We start from the raw sequence: 23347 nt of genomic DNA, 5'->3' as shown, positions 1-23347 counted from the left end.
TTGAGACTAATATAAAATGTGCCTACAAATTGCGAGTAATTTTCTCTTAACTTTAGAATGTCTGTCTTTGCAGAGTTCATTACCAAATTTTAAGCAAAGTGAGTTTTCTGTTGTTCGACAACATGAGGAGTTTATTTGGCTTCATGATTCCTTTGTTGAAAATGAAGACTATGCAGGATACATCGTAAGTACTGTGCATGCTTAATTACCCACATTTATATCATTTTATAGACGTTTCTGACCATGAGCAGAAACTCATTTCACTTTGAGTGAATGGATTCCAACTCAGAAATACTGTTTTGAAGGTGAATTTCATTCCTGTATTTCTGGGTGTCACTTTTTTGTCTTCTTTCATTCACTGAGCCTTCTTCTTAGACTTGATTAAGGCACTTTGGAAGGAGCATTAACTCTTTCAGACTACCTCGAGTATTTGTAGTGGATCGTTTGTAGTTTGTTAGCCACTGAGAAAACTGGACTTCTAATGTCTTGTGATAAATCTCCTTGACATGAGTTTTCAGGGACTTTGGTGATTGTGAAGTATCTTTGTTTCAAAGATACTCCTGTCCAGAAAGTAGGGATGAAGATGATTTAGATCATTTTTAACAACAGATGCTTATTTCTTGGTTGTTTAAAATTAGGGATGTAGCGGAATTTTATTTCTAAAATTTACAAACTCATTGTTTTTATGGAAATATCAGAATCATGGTAGCCTTTGGAATAATTCCAGACAGGTAAGCAAACCATGCCTGTTTTAACTCCTCTGTAGTCTGTGAGTTGTAATCCAGCCTTCTGGTTTTAATGCTTTCTCTGGGAGAATTCCTGATGAGTGGATTTCTCCACTAGTGTGGGACACTTCCTGGTGGCAAATTGACTTGCTTTGCCTCTGGTGATTTAATGTTAGGTTTTGTCCTTTCTGTTAGGAACTGTGGAAAATAGCACTGCGCTGATCACTTCGGGCTAATGCAGTGAAATCTAAAATTAAGGTTCCCCCCCCCCCCCCCCCCCCCGGGTCACTTTGGGTTATAGTTTTGAGATCCTGTTTTTTATGCCTGTTTCTCCACCTCTACCCTAATCAGTCAGTTTGTGAAGATTAACATGAGGAAATCTGAGATATATGGGAGTCCAAATCCATACCTAGGCCAAAGGTTTGGACTCCCTTTTGGTAAAATAAGTGATTACTTTGGTATCAGCGTTCTGGTAAGCAAGGGTAAAATTTAGCTAGCGTCAAGTTGGAATGTTTCAGATTATTTTTCGTAATGGAATTTTGTGTCAAAAGTAGTGTCAAATATAGCAGATCATTGGGCAGAATGGTGCAGCGTTTTAGTATAAAAGACAGTAACGAGTGTTTCGTTACTGAGCAGTTTTACTGAGCGTTTACTGAGCAGTTACTGAGCGTTTCGTTTCGTGAGCAGTTTCGTTTGAGTTCCTTTCATTTAAATGCTGCAGAAATCACCACCTTTAGCTTCTCTGCTGTTCATTCTGTTTTTCACCAACTGAAACTCCACCTGGATTACTTTCAGTATTGCCTGGAAGATTAAAAAAAAAAAAAGAGTTGAGCATATTCCATTGTTGACTAACTAGCACTAATTTTGTGAAAACCCGGTAAAGTGGTTTGAAGGAGAAAACAAGCCAATCTTTTTAAACTTTTTTTCTGATTTGAAAGTTTATATTGTAATTAGTTTTTTTGCATTTTTTTTCTTTGACCTCCAGATGAATTTTGCTTAGGTGGTCATTAGACCTATGGGGTTCAGGTGGAATGTAACTGGAATTGCTAAGTATTTCAATTTTCTCTCTTTCATTTCAAGTTAATATTGAAATATTCAATGTTAATATTGAAAATAGAAATTCTGAAGAGTTTTAAAACAAAGTGAGTAGATCTCACATTCTGTTTTCAATCAGTGATCGTATTGTAAAAGCACCTGAGGCCATAATCTTATTTTTGAACAAGTACATGAGTATCCCAGCCTTGAAAATAGGTACAGGAACAGGTAGAACAATTTTACTCTTTTCTAACTTTTTTTTTACTTACCTGTCCTTTTCCCCTATCATATTCAGATAATCAGATAAATAGAACCAGTAAAATTAATAGTCCTTTCTACTTGTCTGCCTAAATTTGCCTTGGATGAGGGGTCATTTGTACAGCCCAACGATATCCTTTCAAAGTATTCTTCCTCCTCTGCCCAAGAGCTGGAACCAGTTGTATCCCTGTTATTGGTATCTGTGTGTAAGTGATCAAAAGGTGTAGATTTAAGGAATCACAAAACTGAGATGGAAAATGGTTTTGAGGAAATCTGAATTCCTTCTCCTAAAATAGAAGTAGTAGTAAAAAGAGTATTTATTGAGCACCCATTAGGTGCAGTTCACTGTATTACGTGCTTCAGAGGGACAAAACAAGAGAGTGACATATTACTGACCACAAGGTAATCAAAGGAAATTATTGGTTGTACAATTGAGTAGCATATATGCAAAATGCTCAGGATAGATATGAAGTCTAGAAGGCTGGAGATGGGTGGTGGGTTTGTACGCCGTGGGGCTCTAGGAACTAATCGGAGAAGGCTTGATAGAGGAAAGTGGGATGTTAGAAGGGCATTGAATGAGGGGAGTGCTGTGGTCTGTTGGATTTAAAAAAAAAAACCCTTCAAAATGACTAATTTGGATTACATTATGAGCTGCCTCTGAGTATAAATATTGAATCAGTATAGACAGGATTTTTCAGCATTAAAATAATAAGTATTACACCCATATCGAGAGTAGTGGTCACGGCTTTTCCCATTTGAAGTGAGGAGCAAGGGTTCATCTGAACTAAAAATTATTTAATGAAGATGCAGTATCCCTTAGGGCTCCTAAAGAAGTGAGTCTTCACTTCTAGAAGGGTAAAATTTCTCATGCGTTTCTGGTTGGCTCCATTACAGATTCCACCAGCACCCCCAAGGCCGGATTTTGATGCTTCAAGAGAAAAACTACAGAAACTTGGAGAAGGAGAAGGGTCGATGACTAAGGAAGAATTTACAAAGATGAAACAGGAACTTGAAGCGTACGTGCATTTCCGTGTCTCTGTGAATGTGGTTTGTATGACACCTTTTTTTGGTCTTCTGTGCTACCCCATCCTTTTGACCATTTCATCACAGTGATCCTTCCTGGAAAATGCAGGTTTGAGTATCCCCAGTTACCCCGTAACCAGTGTTAACTTAATGGTCATGATCAGTGCCATCAGGAACATTGTAAACACTTGGGACTTGCCAACTTGCCAAATTGGGAATTCTTAAATGGGCATTTTTTCATGTGCGTGTTGAAAGTGGAAAATGACCAGAATTTTTATCCACAAGGTTACAGGAAAAGTAAAGAAGCTTTTTAGGCACATGCAAGCAGTATTGACATACCAGTTCTTTCTTACTGTGTTCTCTCTGTTCAGCATGTAAACTTAGTTCCATTAGAGAATTATAGCCTCAGCTGTTTATATACATACATACATATATGTGTGTGTATATATATATATATATATATATATATATAAATACCCTGAAAAATGAACAGTGTCCTTTACTGCTTTCCTCTGTCCCCCCAAATTGAAGCTGTAACCTGCCCAAGGACCTGCTAAGGTACTTAGGGTAACAACTCCAGGTGAAGGAAGGAATGGGAAAGTTACACCAGTTACACCAAACCTCTAGTCTCTTAGGGTTTCTCTTAGCGTTGATCACGTAGATTTCCAGTTCCACACCAATCAGAAACTTAATAATCCTGCTAGAGGGCTTATTAGACCTTTTGAAGGGATCTATGTTTTACAGTTAAAACTCTAGAGGATCCTCCTCCAAAAGTGAGTCATTTGGTAGAAATCTGAGATTTGCTCTGTGGTGCTGCTTGACACTGTGGAAGTCACACAGGAAAATCTTTTTCCTTTTATGTACCATTTCCTTTTTCCATTTTTAATCATTCCCCATTCACATCTTTGCTCTTCTCCTGTCTTTCAAGTGCCTCCAGTTTTCAAGTGTATATCCATTTTGCTGCTAGATGACTCCTCTCCCGAGCTTCATACTGGCAGGAGAAACTGCTTCTGGCAATGAGTCTTCTTCTTTAGTATTAAAACCCACCGAGGCAGTGCTTTTCAGTACTAAGCCAGTGCTTTATACAGCAAGCAGTAGTCTGATAGCAGAAGACATATACACTTATAGTTTGTAAGGCTGAAAACTGGAAATTAGCAAAGCAAATTAATATTGAGGAACCTGTGATTTTTCCAGCGGCCCTGATCATGATTCTTTTGTGGTCTGGTTAGGGGTTGGATAACACAGAAACCTTGGGTTTCTTCTACTGCCACCTCCATCCTCTGCATTCTTCTTTTTTGTCTTCACTGAATGACCACCCTCACAGAGATCAAACTTCTCCCAACATTGGTCCTGCTGGTATGCTGGTATGTAAAACTTCTGGTCCTCCTTGCATGTAATTGAAGCAAGAGCCTCAGTTACATAGGCCTTTCCTCGGTCTGTGTTTTTCAAGCCGGTACTATTGTGCTGCCTGTGTGAGGTCACTGAGACTACTGGACGAAAGAAATATTTACATTAGAACCTGACTATCCACCTGTAATGCCACGCTTAAATTTGTCTACAGCGTTTTCCATATGTTTAGGGCCCAGGCAGTCAGTGAAAATCTGTTATTTCTGTTGCAAAATCTGCTTTGCATGATTTTTGAGATTTACCTGCCAAAGGGTTTAATATTGTCCTAATTTTGGGCTAAGTAAATAGTGCGCTTTGTGTGGAACTGGAAACCAAAACACCTAAGATTACATTTGGTGTATTTTCTGTGATTGGTAGAAACAGAAAAAAAACCCATAATATCAATTTCTATAATTAGAAAAGTACAAAGCACTTTTAAGCATTAAAATGCCGCGTTAAACATGGTTCCCTTTCGAAAGAAGGAAGTGTTACGATTTAGTTAACAGCCCAACATCTCTTTATATGTTAATGGTGTCCCTGGATTTCTAATTTGGCATAATTTTAAGGATTGCCTGGTGTAAGTGAAGAACTTTGGTTGAAATGGTTCAATTGCTTAACCATTAATTCTGTTCATTACTTCCAGAGAGTATCTGGCAATTTTCAAGAAGACAGTTGCAATGCATGAAGTGTTCTTGTGTCGGGTGGCAGCACATCCTATTTTGCGGAAAGATTTAAACTTCCATGTTTTCTTGGAATATAACCAGGATGTAAGTATTAAAGTGTATTGGCAGAATCATTAACCACACTGTTTCATTGTGCAGATGGAGAAAAATAGGTGCCTTTTAGGTTGTCTTCTGAAGTAATTTACAGGGATTTGTTAATAATATAACTGAATTTCGCTTTGGGACCTTGTCAGTAAAATGGCAGTAATTCATACTGCCATTGCCTGGTGCACTAGAGCTCAGTAAAATGTATCTTCGTAAACTAAAAGTTAGTGAGGCCAAAGGTCACCAAATAAATGATTGTTAGAGGTGAGGACAAAAACTGCACTTGTGCACCTTGCTTCTGCTATAGTTGATCGCTGGTGCTGACTCAGCTCTGGTGGATGATTCTGCCCTTCTAACCTAGTTTCCGAGAAAAACTCTGAAGGAAACCAGAAGACCTTTGACAAGAGGGGAACAGAATTTCAATGAGGAATTGAATGAGCAAAAAGGGTGGAAGGAAGAGGATGGGAAAAAGCCGCATGTCCTACTGGAAAAGGCAGTACCAATTGCTTGCTGTGTGAACTTGGGCAAGTCACTACTTCCCTGTGCGTTAGTTTCCTCAGCTGTAGAATGGAGGCTAAATATCTTTTCTCCTTCCTAGTTAGAGTGTGAGCTCCATGTGGGACAGGGACTGAGTCCAACCTGATTAGCTTGTATCAGCGCTTAGAACAGTAATTGACACATAGTAAGCACTTAACAAATACAATAATAATAATTATGGTATCTTCCAGAGTTATTCTAAATTCTTGTTTTTATTCATTCAGTCATATTTATTGAGCGCTTACTATGTGCAGAGCGCCTAGCACTGTTTTGCCTTTGTAATCCCCCCCTTTACTTTTTTTTGATTCTACTGTCTCTTAAGTACCAAGCTAAATCCTCAGCAGTAATTTGCAGTAATTCTGTAGCACCTTGCAGGGATGTGCTTGTAGAGCCAAGACGTTTATCGGCCCCCAAAATTCTGAACAGTCCTATCTCTTTTGGAAGATATTGGGGGCGGTTTTGGTTCTGTTCTCTTTCTCCCCCTTTTAGACTGTGAGCCCACTGTTGGATAGGGACGGTCTCTATATGTTGCCAACTTGCAGTAAGCGCTCAATAAATACGATTGATTGATTGATTGGAGGGGGAATGGTGAGACAGGGCTGTGGAAAGGAGAGGAAGTTCCTTCCACTGATTCCCCTAAACAGACCCGTGCTTATATGATGAGCCTAAGTGAAAAGGCCTAGTGAAATAGGGAGTGCCCCCTCTCCCCACGTTCCCCTCCCAAATGGTTCTCAGAGCCACGTACTTGGGTACGTACAGGTTCTTGGGTGGAATGCAGCCTTACAAAGAGTAAAACTGCCATCACAATGTCACAAACCACCTCACTTCCAGGCAGTATTCCCCTCACCCTCCACCCCCACCCCCCTTGTCCCCAGCAGCCCCGTGCGGTATATGGAGTGTTGTCTGGGCTTTGGTGCTTCCTATTGTATTTACATGGGGCAGGGGCTTTTCCCCGGACCACATAAGTCTGCAGAAGAATCCTGTCAGTTGTATTTCAGTGTTTATTGTGTGCAGAGCACTGTACTAAGTAACACTGTAACACATTCCCTTATCAGTGACCTTACCAGTTAATACAACCGGGTCTGCCCCTCTACAGGGGAAAGAATGGACTGGATATGCTTATGAGTCATCTGGCCCAAGGGTTTATCAGCCTGGCCCACATTTTTGGACCACTGTGAGCCTCCAGTGCTTAGCACAGTGCTTGACACATAGTAAGGACTTAACAAGTATCAATTATTAAAGATGTACAAGGCTGTTGTAGTACTGGTGCCGCAAGAGCACTATAAAAGCCTCTGGGAAACTGAGTCAGAATAAAAAAATAGGATTACTGACTTCCAGTCTTATGCGTAGACAAACTTCCTTTTAGTTTAATAATATGAATCTCAAACAAAGACTCTTTACCACATGTTCCTTCTGTAACTCACTTGCACAAGGCTCATTGGCCAGGAGTGGGAAAGTGACCATCATTGGGGAAACAGGAATTCTCTTTTGGAAGCAGTGTTGCCTACAGGATAGAGCACAGGCTTGGGAGTCCGAAGGACATGGGTTCTAATCCCAGCTCCGTCACTTGGCTATTGTGTGACCTTGGGCAAGTCACTTCTCTATGCCTCTCAGTTCCTTCATCTGTAAAATGGGGATTAAGATTGTGAGCCCCACATGGGACAAGGGACTATGTCCAACCTGATAAGCTTGTGTCTACCCTAGTGCTTAGAGTGCATGACACATAGTAAGTGCTTAACAAATACCATTAAAAAAAAAGTATTTTGAAAACCACACGTAGCAATGGTCTTACTAGGAGCCCGAATCACTTTTAACCTCTGCTTATGGTCCAGGGTTTGAGTTCTTGAAACTTGTTTAAAGGAAAATTCACATTATAATACACTGTGATTAGTATCGTGAATATGTGCACATTATGTAGACAGACGTGCTTTTGGAAAAAAGTTCGCAGTACTTCCCTCAGGTTCTAGCCAAAAGGAAAGGAAAAAACTATATATGAGCTGACAATAGACGTAAATAATAATAATAGTAATAATAATAATGGCATTTATTAAGTGCTTTACTATGTGCAAAGCACCGTTCTAAGCACTGGGGAGGTTACAAGGTGATCAGGTTGTCCAGTGGGGGGCTCAGAGTCTTAATCCCCATTTTACAGATGAGGTAACTAAGGCCCAGAGAAGTTAAGTGACTCGCCCAGAGTCACACAGCTGACAATTGGCGGAGCCGGGGTTTGAACCCATGACCTCTGACTCCAAAGCCCGTGCTCTTTCCACTGAGCCGTGCTAGGAGGAGTGAGTCAATCCTTTAGTCAGGGGGGTTTATTGAACACGTAATATGTGCAGAGCACTGTATGAAGCGTTTGGAAGATTTGGTAGACATGTTCTTTGCCCACCAGAGTCCTCAGGCCTGTTACCTCTCTGGCAGGTTAGTTATTGTTTTCAACAGTCACACCATGCCTGTATTTTAAGTGTTGGAAAGCCTACTTCTGCCTGTCAGCTCCCACTGGACAGGTCATCTCTCTGGGAGCGGCCGTGGTCTCAGGAGCCTTTGATTACTCAAATAAAAGGATAGCTTTCAGCCAAGGTCCTTAGGAACTGGCAGCATTTATTTTCCAAAAGATCTAGCCGCAAGAAAAATTGTGCATATTCTCCCACTGCCTCCTTTAATATGAGTTCTGCACAGAAAGATGACTTTTCCACGGGTAATGTTAAAGGCACACGGTGCTTCAAATATTATAACCACCAGAAGATGCTTCCTTTTTCTTGCTTCTCAAGAAAACCCCCAGCCACAAATTTGTCTTTATCTTTCAGTTGAGTGTTCGTGGGAAAAATAAGAAAGAGAAGCTTGAAGATTTCTTTAAAAGCATGGTGAAGTCAGCCGATGGTGTAATTGTTTCTGGAGTAAAGGTGAGACTTGATTTCCAACTCTGTTAACTTGAAGTACAGTTTGTCATCTTTTAAATTGAGGGGAGAACCGAATTCCAAATAAGTAGAAGGCAGGACTTGAAACGCAATCATTGTGCATGAACTTGGAATTAATTGTGCCAGAGAATATGAAAAGATACTGCTCTGCTTAGTTGACGAGGCTCATGAATCAGGTTATCGGATGTAAATCTTTACGGTTGCAGTAATGTTCATTTCACACTCTGTTGTTTTGTTCAGGACTGGTTTAATTGGTAGGTGGAACTCTCTCCCTGGAGAACTGAAGGCACTTGGGCCTCTGCCTATCCTCTGGCTCTTTGAGCTTGGCCCTTAGTAGCCGTGGGGAAACTTCAGGACAGAGGCCTTTTTAGAACCCTTGAGATGTAAACCCGTTACCGTGTAACCCTTCTTCTACTGAATAATGAAACTGCCCCAATTAAAGGGATTTTTTTGTGTGTAAAAGGCTTTAAAAGTGAATTATGTTGCAGTTACAGTGGTTTAGGAAAATTAAATTACATGAAGAGTTTTGTTACAAAGATACTTTAATTCGTCTGAGTAATGGAGTAGGGGAAATGTAGGTTTTAAAAAGGCAGTTTATTTTCTGGGGAGGGTGAGGACAGGTGGAATCCGTTTCCTTGAGTAGTTTAATCAGAATTGGTATGGAGGTTAAGTAACTGCTTAAACTTCTGCTGGTCTCTGGTCGGTGAATACTTTGTGAAGCAGCTCAAACTCACTAATTTGTCACCCCTTTGGAATCTGCAGTTGTTCAAGGCTATATTTTAATCTGGTTTGCTTCACTAAGCCCATCGACACATGGACTGGAGCACAGAATACAGAACTAAAGTTGCTTTATTTTCTTTCAAGTCTCCTTCTTCACTGGCAGTTTGACGCTGCCACAATGGGGAAGTGAACAGGTTTGAGGCACAAATGTGGGAGGATTTTGCATTTAGGGCCTAGTGCCCAGAAACCCACCGTGAGCGGGTCGTGAGGAGCCCAGTGCAGCCTGCTGCCATGTACCCAGTTTCAGGTCACTCTCTGAATAGTATGAGTCACTCAGACTTAAAATTGCAGAATCAAAAAATTGTATTTCTTGAGCACTTACTTTGTGCGGAGCACTGTACCCAGCGCTTGGGAGAGTACATTGTAACAGAGTTGGTAGATATGTTCCCTGCCCACCCCAAGCTTAGAGTCTAGAGGGGAGGCATCCAGGTGATGTGATTGAAAACCTCTGTTCTCTCCAGTTGCCTCTTTTGCAAATCTTTTTTTTTTTTTTTTTGGTTTCAGACAATGTGTTAATTGATAACTACTCACAATAGTTTATCATATTCTGGGGAAGAGAGGGAAAGGTTAGCAGGATGGGGGTGGGTATGAAGCGGGTGGCTTTCTATGACTAGTCTTTCCATGTGTTTCCATGACTAGTCCTCCGGCCTGCACGTTGTTTGATCAGAAGCTTCTTTTGCACTTGCAGGAGTTCTTGTTAACTGTCCAACCCCCTTGCTGTGTTGGTAGTAGAGTAAGGAATCACCCAGAATGGTAATACTTACATAAAGTGATTTACCTAGGCCCCTGGCAGAGACAAGTGAAGATTTTGGAGGCCATGGGCGGATGAAAACCATGTGTTTATTTTGTCTTGATCTACAGGACGTAGATGACTTCTTTGAGCATGAGCGAACGTTCCTTTTAGAATATCACAACCGAGTTAAGGATGCATCTGCCAAATCGGATAGGATGACAAGGTCACACAAAAGTAAGGTTATGCTGTCTTACAAGGAGTGGTGAAATCGCAATGTGCTTGATTTAGTTTGAGGTCGAGGGCTATTTTAAATGACTCTTCAGTTGGAAATTGTTTTGTTCGGGTGAATAGTTGATGTCATATGCTGCTTCATATTTGACTGTAGCTCTAAAAGACCGATGGGAATAAGAAAAGTCTCAAACATAGAAATGGTCTTTTTCCTCTTTAATCATTCATTTGGGGGTGGTTGGGAGTTACTTTGGTTATTTGTTTTTCACTAGAAGACTTGCTCTTAGTGACTTGCAAATTTCCTCAAGTGCAAAGCCAGGCAACCTACACATTTCAGTTGCATAGTAAGGAATACAGTTCTGAACTAAAGAAGTAGGAGACTCCGTTGTGTCTATGAATAGCTCAAGCAAGTCACGTGTATTGGATTTGCATTGGATTTGCCTCCTAGGGAGGAAAATAAGCGTCTCCACCGGGTGAGCCCCAAGCATTATGAGGGGAGTAGAGTCCCTTGAGTTGGCATAGCCATTCTCATTCACTTCCTGGAGAACCCCCCTGTGTGGCAAAGGGCAGTGGCGGGGCGAGGGGCGATGTTAATTTGCATCCATTAAAATGGCCTTTTTGCTGGAAGCCAGCCCTTTGTCTAACTTAAAAGTTTCCAAATAATAGACAGCAAGCTGGTCTCCCTGACAAAAGTCAGGAGTCAGAAAAATAGAGAATCACCTGCTGGGGGTCAAGTATGAGACCTGGAAAGAAATTTTCAAATTCTCAGATAGTTCCCCCAATAGAGTACCGCTTTACGAGAGAGAATTTCAAAATGGTAGTGAGCTTGTCTAAACACTGGAGGGAAATATCTTTTTTTTTCATATAAAATACAATTTCCTGAACTTATAAAAAATCAATTTTCTAAACAACCCCTGAAGTCGTTAATTGAAATCAGGTTATTTGGGACCCTTAAATATCTTCATTTTTATCAGTTGTTTATGAGGCTGGTGCTTGGGGCAAAGAGAGAGCATTAAATATAAGAAAAAAAGATTTTCCATATTGGGTCTGTCTAGTATTGTGCCTCCCACAATGGCACCAAAGAGCTTAATTTCCCTTCTTGATATCCACCCTCACGTATCTTCTAATGTTCCTAACAACCCATTCTGCACCTGCCCCATTTCCCTTTCTCCCTACACATCTATCTGTGATAATAAACTCAGCTTTTCTTGTCCATCCTTTTGTTAATCTTGAACTACCACATTCAGTGATTATCCACAGCTCTACCCCTGTGGGATTTAGGGAATAAACTGCTCTGCCCAATGCAATTTAGGATTATCTAAACTGGAATCTAACATTTCTAGGTCAGGCTGACCTAGTACACCATGTTAGTCGTGATTCATGTCAGCCAGATGAAGAGGAAAAAAATAACCTGTTAGCTTTCTCTTCCTTTTGATTGTTACTCCTTACATAAGATTGTATGACCGCTTGATTTCTTAATCTGAATTTGGGGATGTAAAAGCAGTGAATGGATTTCATTATTCAGAATGCAGGAGACTTTAGAATCTGAATTCTGACTAGCAGCATGAGAACATAAAAAATATTCTTTTGCAAGAGTATAGTTTAGAGGAGTTGTATAGCTTGGTATTTTTCCTTATATCCTGTGACACTGAATTTTTTTTTATTTTGGAAAGTAATGATCAACTAAATCTTAAAAACTATCTTTTTAGGTGCTGCAGATGATTATAATAGAATCGGTTCTTCATTATATGCATTAGGAACACAAGATTCCACAGATATATGCAAGTAAGCACTTTGTTTAAATAGCATTAAAGATAAATTCACAGAGAGGTAGTAGTACAGCAAATTTGGTTTGTAGCTTTGGACTCAGCTATCCCGGGATTTCTCTTTTTTGTCCTAAACACGTACTATCGCTTCACTTCTAAAGACCCTTTAGTGGCGATTATTATAGAGTAAAAAACGATTGATTCATCATTCAGTCGATCAATCAATGGTATTTATTTAGCGCTTACCATGTGCAGGGCACGGTACTAAACTCTTGGGAGAGTACAATACAGCAGAATTAGCAGACACGTTCTCTGCCCATAACGAGCTTACAGTCTAGAGGGGCACCTCTTACGAGTGTTCAGATATCTTTTACCATAAATGTTCCAAAACAAACAGCTCTTTTCTGTTACCCAAATTCGCTTGTTCTATCTGTGTCCTTATCCAGATGAATTTAGGCAAGATGTAGTGTTTTCCTTTTTTGCTAGAGAGGCCGGAAGCTTAAAATTAACATGGGTATTTGAGTAACTACTTAAAAATTTGGAAATGAAGTGGAAAAATCATTGACTTCCAAGAATGCAACTGACTGAAAATTTTTCCCCTTCCAGATTTTTTCTCAAAGTGTCAGAGTTGTTCGATAAAACACGGGTAAGTACCGTCACTGCAGTTTGGGGAAGGGGGGAGAGGGGTGTCGAAAATATGCTTGCTTTTAGCAGGGCAGAGTGAGCAGAATTTAGTTATAATTGAGGGGAAGGGGTTACTGGGTTAAAATACCGGAGGGATAGAATCATTCAACCCTAGGGTGTTTAACTGGAAATGTAGTGTGCTGACTTGTGCTTTCAAAACTGTCTTTAGTCCACAGGGGGAAAACTGTAATTCATTATGCAGGGCAAGGCCAATTCCACAAAGGACAAGGCCTAGGACATTACTCATCAGATTGGTGGGCCCGGTAGATCGGGATAAAGCAATAGTTTCATTACAGTCTGGCTATAGCAAGGCTTTCGATTCTGCTTCAGGTTACTCATCGATAAATCTGGCCATACTGCTAGTAGAGGGCACGGCAACGTTTGGGTAGTAGGGATCTAGTAGGGTAGAAGCGCTTAGTACAGTGCTCTGCACATAGTAAGCGCTCAATAAATACGATTGATGATGATCTGAGAGTTTCAAGATTCTGTTGTTATTAGCGTTTGCTGTCGCGGCCCGTCCTTGACCAGCCTCAGACTAGCTAACGATTTCATCAGCGGGTCGGGTGATGGGACCATTCTGGGTTCATTAAATTTCGAGATGACAATAAACTGAAAAGGTGGACTAGCACCCCAGAGGACAAGATTAGAATCCCAACATGATGTTGGCAGTAAGAAATAAGAGTCGTTAAGCCAACACCGTAAAGAAGAGGTGTGGGAATCCGTTCAGATTCTCCGGAATCCTTGTCTGTCAGCTCGGTCGCTACATTTTAATAGCCTTGACCCTTGGCTGTCAAAATTATAGTCCAGAAAGCTAACAGGTTATTTTTTTCCTCTTTATCTGGCTGACATGTCCAGAGGGGATTGTTTTATGGGAACATCTGCTAATTGCGATTGCTCCATATAAAATTAGGCACTCAATTGTATTTATCGAGTGCTTATTGTATGCAGAGCACTCTATTTATTTTACTTGTACATATCTATTCTATTTATTTTATTTTGTTAGTATGTTTGGTTTTCTTCTCTGTCTCCCTCTTTTAGACTGTGAGCCCACTGTTGGGTAGGGACTGTCTCTAGATGTTGCCAACTTGTACTTCCCAAGCGCTTAGTACAGTGCTCTGCACACAGTAAGCGCTCAATAAATACGATTGATTGATTGATTGATTAAACGCTTGGGAGAGTACAATATAACAATATTGGTATATACGTTCCCAGCCCACAACAAGCATACAGTCTATAGGGAGAGAGAGATTAATATAAAGAAATAAATTACAGATAGGTACATAAGTACGACGGGTGAGAGTTGGTGGCGAGATAGATGAGATCGAGGGACAGTAAATAGGTGGGCATTAGAGGAGCCAGCACAACTCATTTTCTTCTAGATTTCTCCTGACCATTGGGAAGAATTAACAGTGTTGTAGGCTCTATAGAAGTGGCTTAGTTAGAAGTTTGGTATGGTAGCAGTCGATTTACAAATAGCTGTAACTTTTAAAACTCATTAAACAAAAGTCTAGAGGAATTCTCTTTTTCTGTAGTATTACCTGTTACGGTAATATTTGGGGAAACTGCTTGGCCTAGTGGAAAGACCAGGGGATTGGGACTCAGGAAACCTGGGTTCATTCATTCATTCATTCATTCAATCATATTTATTGAGCACTTTCTGTGTGCAGAGCACTGTACTAAGCGCTTGGGAAGTGCAGGTTGGCAACATATAGAGACAGTCCCTACCCACCAGCGGGCTCACAGTCTAGTCTAATCCCAACGCCACCACTTACCTGCTGGGTGACCTTGAGACTTAACTTCCCAGTGCTTCAGTTCTCTCATCCGTAAAATGGGGATAAAATAGCTGCTCTCCCTTCCTTTTGCTATGATCCCCCTGTGAGATGAAGACCGTCTCTGAATATCTTGTATCTACCCCAGCACTTAGCATGGTGCTTGGCACATAGTAATCACTTCTTAATAAATCCCATCATCATTATTTAACAGGTACCAATTTAGAACAACAAAATCCAGAGGGCATTTTTTAAAAAATAGATGACATTAGGGTTATCATTCTAGACCTGAATTCTTACTTTGGGTAAAAGATCCTGAAAATGGCAAGTCTTCAATCCATCAAGGGGACATTTTTTTTAATGACTACCCCTTGTTAAGCCCTTGGGAGTGGCTTTCCTTTGAAAAAGTGAAAAAACAGGACAGTCTGTTACCTAGCAAATTTGACTGAAATACAAGAGCCCTGCTCTGACTTTTCCTTCATTCATTCAGTTGTATTTATTGAGTGCTTACTGTGTGCAGAGCACTTTACCGAGCGCTTAGGAGAGTACATTACAACAATAAGCAGTCACATTCCCTGCCCACCATGAGCTTACAGTCTAGAGGGGGGAGGCAGACATCAGTCAGCTCTTTCGAATATTTTACAGTTTATTCAAATTATAGATTAGTTTCCAGATTGCAGCTGCTCTCTGGCTGGTTGGCGTTGCTTGAAGCATGATCTCTCAAGCCAGGGAATAGGTTGTCTCCAGGCAGCTGTAGGAGGGAAGATCTGCAGCTTGGCCCCAAACATTAGTCAGGAGGTTTCTTTTTTGTTCCTGGCTTTCATAGGTCTGCCTGCCCTCAATGATGTAAATGTTTCAAAGCAGAAATAGTTCTGGAACACAACTTGGAGGAAATCGCTCCCAAGGGAGAGGGCAGGAAGAATACAAAATAACCTCATAGGTTTTAGGGCTGGAATCCCTTGCAACACTCTTGCCTCTTAGTCGCCTTAAGTTGTAATCAGGCTGGAAAATATAAGGAACTTTTCTAGGGATTTTCCATTTCCATTTCCATTTTGATAGTAGAGTGGGCCGGGGTAGCAAGATGAATGCAAGCAGATCTAAACCCCATCCAGAGCTGTTAGGTCTGAGGCTAAATGGCTGGATTGAGTTGCCCGTGGACTCCCTCCCAGCCCATCCTGGGAATGCTATTGAGCAGGATGATGTCTGGCAGGAGGAGGGAAGGAGGGAGAAGGCTTCGGATCAATCAGTCAAATCAGTCATATTTATTGAGTTCTCACAGTGCACTTGGGAAACTACAGTGTAACAATATAACAGACACATTCCCTGCCCACAACAAGCTTACAGTCTAGAGGGGGAGACAGACATTCATATAAATAAATTATGGATATGTACATAAGGGCTATAGCACCAGGAGGGGGGATGAATAAAGGGAACAAGTCAGGGCGATGCAGAAAGGAGTGGTAGAAAAGGAAAAGAGGGCTTAGTTTGGGAAGGCCTCTTGGAGGAGGTGTGCTTTTAGTAAAGTTTTGAAGGTGAGGAGGGTAATTGTCTGATGGATACGATGAGGGACGGCGTTCCAGATGAGAGTGGGTGAGAGGTCGGCGGAGAGATAGACGAGATGGAAGTAAAGTGAGTAGGTTGGCGTTAGAGGAGTGAAGTGGGCAGCTGGGTTGTAGTAGGAGAATAGTAAGGTGAGGTAGGAGGGGGCAAAGTGATTAAGTGCTTTAAAGCCAATAATAAGGAGTTTCTGTTTGTTGCAGAGGTGGATGGGCAACCCTGGAGGTTCTTGAGGAGTGGGGAAACATGGATTGAATGCTTTTGTAGAAAAATGATCTGGGCAGCAGAGTGAAGTATGAACTGGAGTGAGGAGGGACAGGAGGCAGGGGGTCAGCAGTAATCAAAGTGCGATAGGATAAATGCTTGGAATAATGTGGTAGCAGTTTGGATGGAGAGGAAAGGATGGATTTTAGCAGTGTTGTGGAGGTCGAGCCTACAGGATTTAGTGATAGATTGGGTAGGTAGGTTGTATGAGAGAGAGGAGTCAAGGATGATGCCATGGTTATGGGCTTGTGAGACAGGAAGGATGGTGGTGCCGGCTGCAGTGATGGGAAAGTCAGGGGAAGGACAGTGTTTGGGTGGGAAGATGTGGAGTTCTGTTTTTGACATGTTAAGTTTGAGGTGATGGCAGGACATCCAAGTAGAGATGTCTTGAAGGCAGGAGGAAATGCAGAATTGCAGAGAGGGAGAGAGATCAGGGCTGGAATTGTAGTTTTGGGAATCAGCCGCATAGAGGTGGTAGTTGAAGCCATGTGAGCCAACGAGTTCTCCAAGGGAGTGGGTAAACATGGAGAATAGAAGGGGACCCGGAACTGGATCTTGAGGGACACCCACAGTTAGGGGGTGGGAGGCAGAGGAGGAGCCCAGGAAATAAACTAAGAAAATGGAAAGTCTGCACTTTTGATATGTTGCCAATTTGTACTTCCCAAGCGCTTAGTACAGTGCTCTGCACATAGTAAGCACTCAGTAAATACGATTGATGATGATGATGATGTCTGAAAAACCTACATTGCTTTTCCTTTTTCAGAAGATAGAAGCACGAGTGTCTGCTGATGAGGACCTCAAACTTTCTGACCTTCTAAAATATTACTTAAGGGAATCTCAAGCTGCTAAGGTGAGAATGTAACTTCATTTTTGTCGATGTTCGTGTTTTGTCCATTTGTGTAGGCAATTGGAGTTCTGATTAGTCCCAGGGATTTTTTCCTTCAATAAACTGTTACCCTGACATCTTAATGTTCCCTTCCATCCCTGCATACCCAAAATGCTTACTGAAGCCAACCACCCTTCCGGATCAAACTGCTGCTTTGCCTCAAAGCCCGAGACGCTGAGCACAGCACTCTTTCTGTCTTATCTCTGCCTCTGCTGGTGCTCCCTGCTGGGGTTCCCAGAGTTCCCGTTATCCATCCCTCTCCTCAGTCAATCAGTTGCCCTTATCGAACTCCTGCTGTGTGCAGTCCAAGGTTACTAAGTGTTCGGGAGAGCACAAAAAGTGTAGTTAGCAGACATAATCCCTGCCCTCAAGATAAAGGAAGAAGGACTATGGGGTATGTGTATAGCAGAAGTCATGGGTTTGAATCCTGGCTCCGCCACTTGTCGGCAAGTCACTCAACTTCTCTGTGCCTCAGTTCCCTCATCTGTAAAATGGGGATTAAGACTGTCAGCCCCACGTGGGACAACCTGATCACCTTGTAACCTCCCCAGCGCTTAGAACAGTGCTTTGCACATAGTAAGCGCTTAATAAATGCCATCATTATTATTATTATTATTACTGAAGTGATTGGGTATGTAAGATTTGTATATAAGGGCTACAGGAGGTTGTGCGTATACAAGTGAGTAAGTGGTACTAAAGTGGCAGTGGGAGGGGAAGATCCAAGACGTTCTCCTGGAAGGTAAATGATTTTAGCAAGTCTTGAAGATGGGGATTTGGAGAGGGAAGAAGAGAGCTGATTGATTAAGTGCCTTAAAGACAGCGGTCAGGAGTTTCTGCTTGGTGAGAAAAGGGAGAGGTAAAGGTGGGAGGCTTTTTGCAAATTGAGCCGATATAGGCGTGGAACAACTATGTCGAAAAATGATCCGGGATGCAGGTATGGACTGGAGGCAGGGAGAGCTGTGAGTGAGGCGGCCTTCCCAAGTATCGGGGTGCTCTGGAGGTTCGTGTACCCTTGGTGAAAGCCTCTGGGTTAGAGCATCCAGCTCCTGTCCCTCCCAGAACTCCTCACTCTGCAGCCATCAATCAATCAATCAATCGTATTTATTGAGCGCTTACTGTGTGCAGAGCACTGTACTAAGCGCTTGGGAAGTCCAAGTTGGCAACATATAGAGACAGTCCCTACCCAACAGTGGGCTCGGCTGTGGGGTGCCCAGGAGGACAAAGCCCACACACATGCAGAGGGAGGGGGGTGACATGTTGCTGTGGCTTCCAGGTAGCATATTTTACTCACAATTGTACTGTTTTACAGGATCTCTTGTACAGAAGATCCAGATCACTTGTGGATTATGAAAATGCTAATAAGGCACTTGATAAAGCCAGAGCCAAGAATAAAGACGTTCTTCAGGCAGAAACCTCACAGCAAATGTTTTGTCAGAAATTTGAAAAAATATCAGAATCAGCAAAACAAGGTATTTTTCGGGCAGTCTTTATTTGTAAAGGATGTCCCGGGCCAGAGTGTGCATGAGATGCCAAATTTCAGTTTATTTCTTTTACAGAACTTATAGACTTTAAAACTAGAAGAGTCGCTGCATTCAGAAAAAATTTAGTGGAATTGGCAGAATTGGAGCTGAAGCATGCAAAGGTAATAATGGAATACACTATTTAAGGTTTGAAGTACTAGAAATCCTAGTTCACCTGAGAAAAGTGAGTGGACATTCTTGAGTAACAGTTTTTGTTTTGTCCTGGGCAATAATTTCAATTTGTCTATCCTCCTAGAGTAGTCTGCCTCTTCCGAGCTGTGGAGTGCAACCAAAGCTCTTGAAATTAAACTAGTTTCACGTAGCTGCTCGTCCTCACTGAGGTTTGCTAGAAAACTTGCTGAGGAAATACCAAGGTATATATTACGATGTGATCTGAAAGACCTCCTCAATAGGAATATATAATTTTTGAAAGTGTTAGATTTAAGCCTCAAGGATCATGGAGATCTTTTCATTTGCTTGAGGATGTTTATAGGTGATTCGTTAAGTGGTTTACACCAGATTTATTCCTTGTGAAAAATAATACCTGCTCTAAGTAGACCATTGGGAACGGCTTGTCAGCTCAAATTCCAACTGCCTGGCAAGAAACAGTACTATCCATTTCCATTTGTCGTTACCTGACTTTCCACTTAGAACAGTGCTTTGCACATAGTAAGCGCTTAATAAATGCCATTATTATTAATAGTCACCATGATTGTTCCTCTGAACAACAACAAAGACCTGCCTTGCTTAATATCACCAGGTTTACAAAGGTTATGCATAACATCACTGCAGAGCTTTTATATTAGATCTTAATTGTTGGTAGCAATTGAAGGGAAGTGTTTGCTTGTATTGTTTAAATTGGAAATAGATGATGCGGTGCAAGTGCCTCCATTCCTTTTTGATCTTGAACAAGACACTTAACTTTTGTGCCTCAGTTTCTCCGCTTGTAAAACAAGGGGTAATGCCTGCCCTGATCTCCTTCACGCGGAATATTTCAAATAAGGTACTATTTGTGAAAAGTATTCAGCTCTTTGGAAGAAAGTGAAAGGGTGATATTAGTCTGGCTCCTATCCAGCTACTGGGGCTGTAGGAGAGCTGGGAATGCCTGGGATTCTTTTGTACCTGAGGAAAGAGAGAAAGGGGATTTGCTGTTAGGTGAGGGGAGCGGTGTGTATGTGTGTGTGAGTGAGTAATGTAATTATATTTGCGTGCTAAAAAGAAAATGCCACGCCAAGCACCCGTGTACTTTACAGAAGCAAAAAACATTTTGGGAAATGATCTCCTGTTTTCTTCTTCGTGAAGTGAAAATTAAAAGCAGGCCGCAGATACCTTGAAACTTTCAATTCCCTAATTTGAAGCAATTAGTCCTATCGCCAGTTCCTCTCAGCTGAGAACTCTACCTGTGTGCCTCTTTATACTTTGGTATGCAGTCATAGAGCAGGCTACTAAGCTGAAGTGTAAAGAAAGCTAATGCAGAACTCTAGTATTTTTCAGAACATTTAGAAGTATTGGCCACAAACCAAGAATAGATGGGAGGAAACAGTCTGATTAATAACGGAACTCACTGCCACAAAACAGTGAGCTCCAAGGCACCACATGTTGTTTAAGTTGCTGAAATCGTATAGAAAGTGGGCATTCTTTAAGTTAAGAAAAAGTTGCAAATGAGATCCAGTCGTGTTCAATAATTAAAGTACTTGTTAAGTACTTACTATGGGCCAAGCACTAGGGTAGATCCAAGTTAATCAGGTTGGACACAGTCCCTGTCGCACAAGGGGCTCACAGTCTAAGGAGCGAGTAGGATTTAATTAACCTCCATTTTGCAGATGAGTTTACTGTGTAGAGAAGTCGTGACATGCCTAGCTATAGCTATATAGCTATACTTCTATTTATTCTAACGGTTTTGACACCTGTCTACATGTTTTGTGTTGTTGTCTGTCTCCCCCTTCTAGGCTGTGAGCCCGTTGTTGGGTAGGGACCGTCTCTACGTGTTGCCGACTTGTACTTCCCAGGCCCTTGGTACAGTGCTCCGCACACAGTAAGCGCTCAAATAAATACGATTGAATGAATGGGTGAATGCTGTGGGGTTGAGAGAGGGGTGAGTAATGTTGGTCATGGGTTCTAGTCCCAGCTCCCCCACATAAATAAATAAAATAATGATGGCATTTATTAAGCGCTTACTGAGTGCAAAGCACTGTTCTAAGCACTGGGGAGGATACAAGGTGATCAGGTTGTCCCACGGGGGGCTCAAGGTCTTAATCCCCATTTTACAGATGAGGGAACTCAGGCCCAGAGAAGTTAAGTGACTTTCCCAAAGTCACACAGCTGACAATTGGCGGAGTCGGGATTTGAACCCATGACCTCTGACTCCGAAGCCCGGGCTCTTTCCACTGAGCCACGCTGCTTCTCCTAATGTCTGCTGTGTGACCTTGGGCAAGTCACTTAGCTTCTCTGAGCCTCAGTTGCCTCATCTGTAAAATGGGGACAAAGACTGTGGACACATGGGACAAAGTGATCACCTTGTATCTCCCCCAGCGCTTAGAACAGTGCTTTGCACATAGTAAGCGCTTAACAAATGCCATCATTATCATTATTATTATTATTATTATTGTTATGTTTAAGATCCCACAGCAGATAAGTGGTGGAGCTGGGATTAGAACCCAGGTCTTTTAACTCCAAGGTCCACTAGGCCATACTGCTTGGCTTTAGGTTGTAGCTGGAATCCCCACTAGGATCAGGAGAAAGCTGCCTCGTCGGGTATGGGAGTGTGAAGCGTCAGGAGTTTGGCCAACATCTTAAAGCGCCCAACAAGGTTTACTAACAGACACACGACACTGGCTTTTTGGTTGGCTCGGTCCAAGCTTTCTCCTTGAATGATAAAACTAGACAATTGAATATTGTTGGACTGGGCCATGGCTTGCATCTTGTGATATGGATAACTAAATTTTCACCTTCCAGGCTTTCATTCCATTCCCATTCTGCCCGCCTGAATCACTCAGAACAGTGGGATATTTAGGGCTATATTCTCAGAGTGATTTGAAACTTGTATGCTCAGAAGTTAGGTTCCCTGAAGTTGACTTCCTTGTACAGGTAAGTACATAAGTGTACTGTTTACAGACAACTTTGGAAAATGATCAAAGTTCTCATCAAGAAGTACCGAGTGTGAATTCTCATTCAGTATTAAGTGCAATAACCTGATTGTCTAACCAAATATTTCCACCCGAAATAGGAAAAATGAAGAAGTTTCAGGAGAAGAGCAATGAAGGGATTGATGTGTTTTCCATTCAGGAAAATACAAATGCACTCAGTTCTTCCATAATCAGTATTTTCACAACACATTTTGGATAAAACCCTGTAAGGAGTTAAGGGAATATTCTCCCAGCCGCATGCGTTGATCTTGGTAGTATACAACGTCATGTCAGAAGACACGGATGTTCACGTCAGCCCAGCATGGAGGGTACTACAACGCAAGTTTTCTTCTTAAAATGGGGTTTATCAGCATAACCGTTGCATTAAGGGAGAAATGAGTGTATCCCTGTCCTTTTCCATTCTCTCGACCTGATGGGCAATACGGCAGTCTAGATAACCAAGAGGAATCAGTGTGTCTCGTCCAGTTAGGTCACGGAGCTTTAGTTTGGATGTATTGTTTTCTCTAACGCAGGTTTGCCATACTCCAGTGTTCTTACTTTTAAAGAGATTTAAAGTGATTTGTTTTCCCAGCTTCTCTAAAGTGGTGCTCAGTTGCAGGTTCTTCTGAAAATTCTTCTTTGGACAAATGCAAACTGTTTTTGTTCCTCTCTAGGGTAATTTACAGCTGCTGCAAAGCTGCTTGGCAGTATTAAATGGAGACACATAAACCATCCTCCATCCTGCCATTAACAAGGGCTGCCTTCCTTTGGATTTTAGTTTTGTTGATGACCAGGCATTACAGCTCACTGGAAACAAAAAGAATCAGCTGACGTCGTGCACATAAACATTCTCCTTTTCTTTTGCCATCTGAATAAAAGAAAAAAATGAAGTGACTTCGCTTCCGAGTGATTCCAGACTGTACGAAGCGACCGTGTACTCAATTACATGTATTCACATGTACGTTTATTTAATCGTTAAGCTTTTCTTGTTCAGAAACCAAACATTGTTTTTCGTGTGAAAGTAGCCAGTATGAATAGTATTACTTGTGGCTGCCAATCTTATTTACCTCTGTAAGTAATTTTCGGAGTTATCCATTTAAAATACGTTGTTCAGATGAATGAACTAAATATTGTCATTCGCTGAGTATTGTTACTGTCGAGCATCGTATGAATCCTTAGTTTATCCATGTATCGGTAAAGCATCCTAATCTGACATTTTAATTAATGAACATTTCTTAGACGTTTTGGAACAGACTTTGTGTAATCTTTTTTCTGTATGATTCCTGAAGAGAAGCAAATACATTAGTATATTTGCCTTAACTTGTAGACTAATCCCAATTACTGTAAAATAAACCGTGATGACAGTGATTTTTTTTTTTTTTAAAC

The 23347-nt window shown here is 41.5% G+C and overlaps 1 protein-coding gene across 1 annotated transcript in view; it reads left to right on the top strand.

The window, feature by feature from the left end:
* The window catches only part of SNX6 (sorting nexin 6), a 35421-nt gene extending 12092 nt beyond the window's left edge, over positions 1 to 23329 (top strand). The window contains exons 4-14 of the mRNA XM_038756926.1: positions 74 to 184; positions 2913 to 3034; positions 5071 to 5194; positions 8539 to 8634; positions 10291 to 10396; positions 12100 to 12175; positions 12763 to 12802; positions 17194 to 17280; positions 18626 to 18785; positions 18873 to 18958; positions 22636 to 23329. Of these exons, the coding sequence (XP_038612854.1) occupies positions 74 to 184; positions 2913 to 3034; positions 5071 to 5194; positions 8539 to 8634; positions 10291 to 10396; positions 12100 to 12175; positions 12763 to 12802; positions 17194 to 17280; positions 18626 to 18785; positions 18873 to 18958; positions 22636 to 22689 (1062 nt within the window). The 3' untranslated portion in view covers positions 22690 to 23329. The remainder of the gene's footprint in view (positions 1 to 73; positions 185 to 2912; positions 3035 to 5070; positions 5195 to 8538; positions 8635 to 10290; positions 10397 to 12099; positions 12176 to 12762; positions 12803 to 17193; positions 17281 to 18625; positions 18786 to 18872; positions 18959 to 22635) is intronic.
* Positions 23330 to 23347: the final 18 nt, after the last annotated feature.

This window comes from Tachyglossus aculeatus, chromosome 14 (assembly GCF_015852505.1).
Source record: "Tachyglossus aculeatus isolate mTacAcu1 chromosome 14, mTacAcu1.pri, whole genome shotgun sequence".
Taxonomy (NCBI): Eukaryota; Metazoa; Chordata; class Mammalia; order Monotremata; family Tachyglossidae; genus Tachyglossus; species Tachyglossus aculeatus.
The sequence above is the reverse complement of the archived record's forward strand: the minus strand, read 5'-3'. Positions and strand labels throughout refer to the sequence as shown.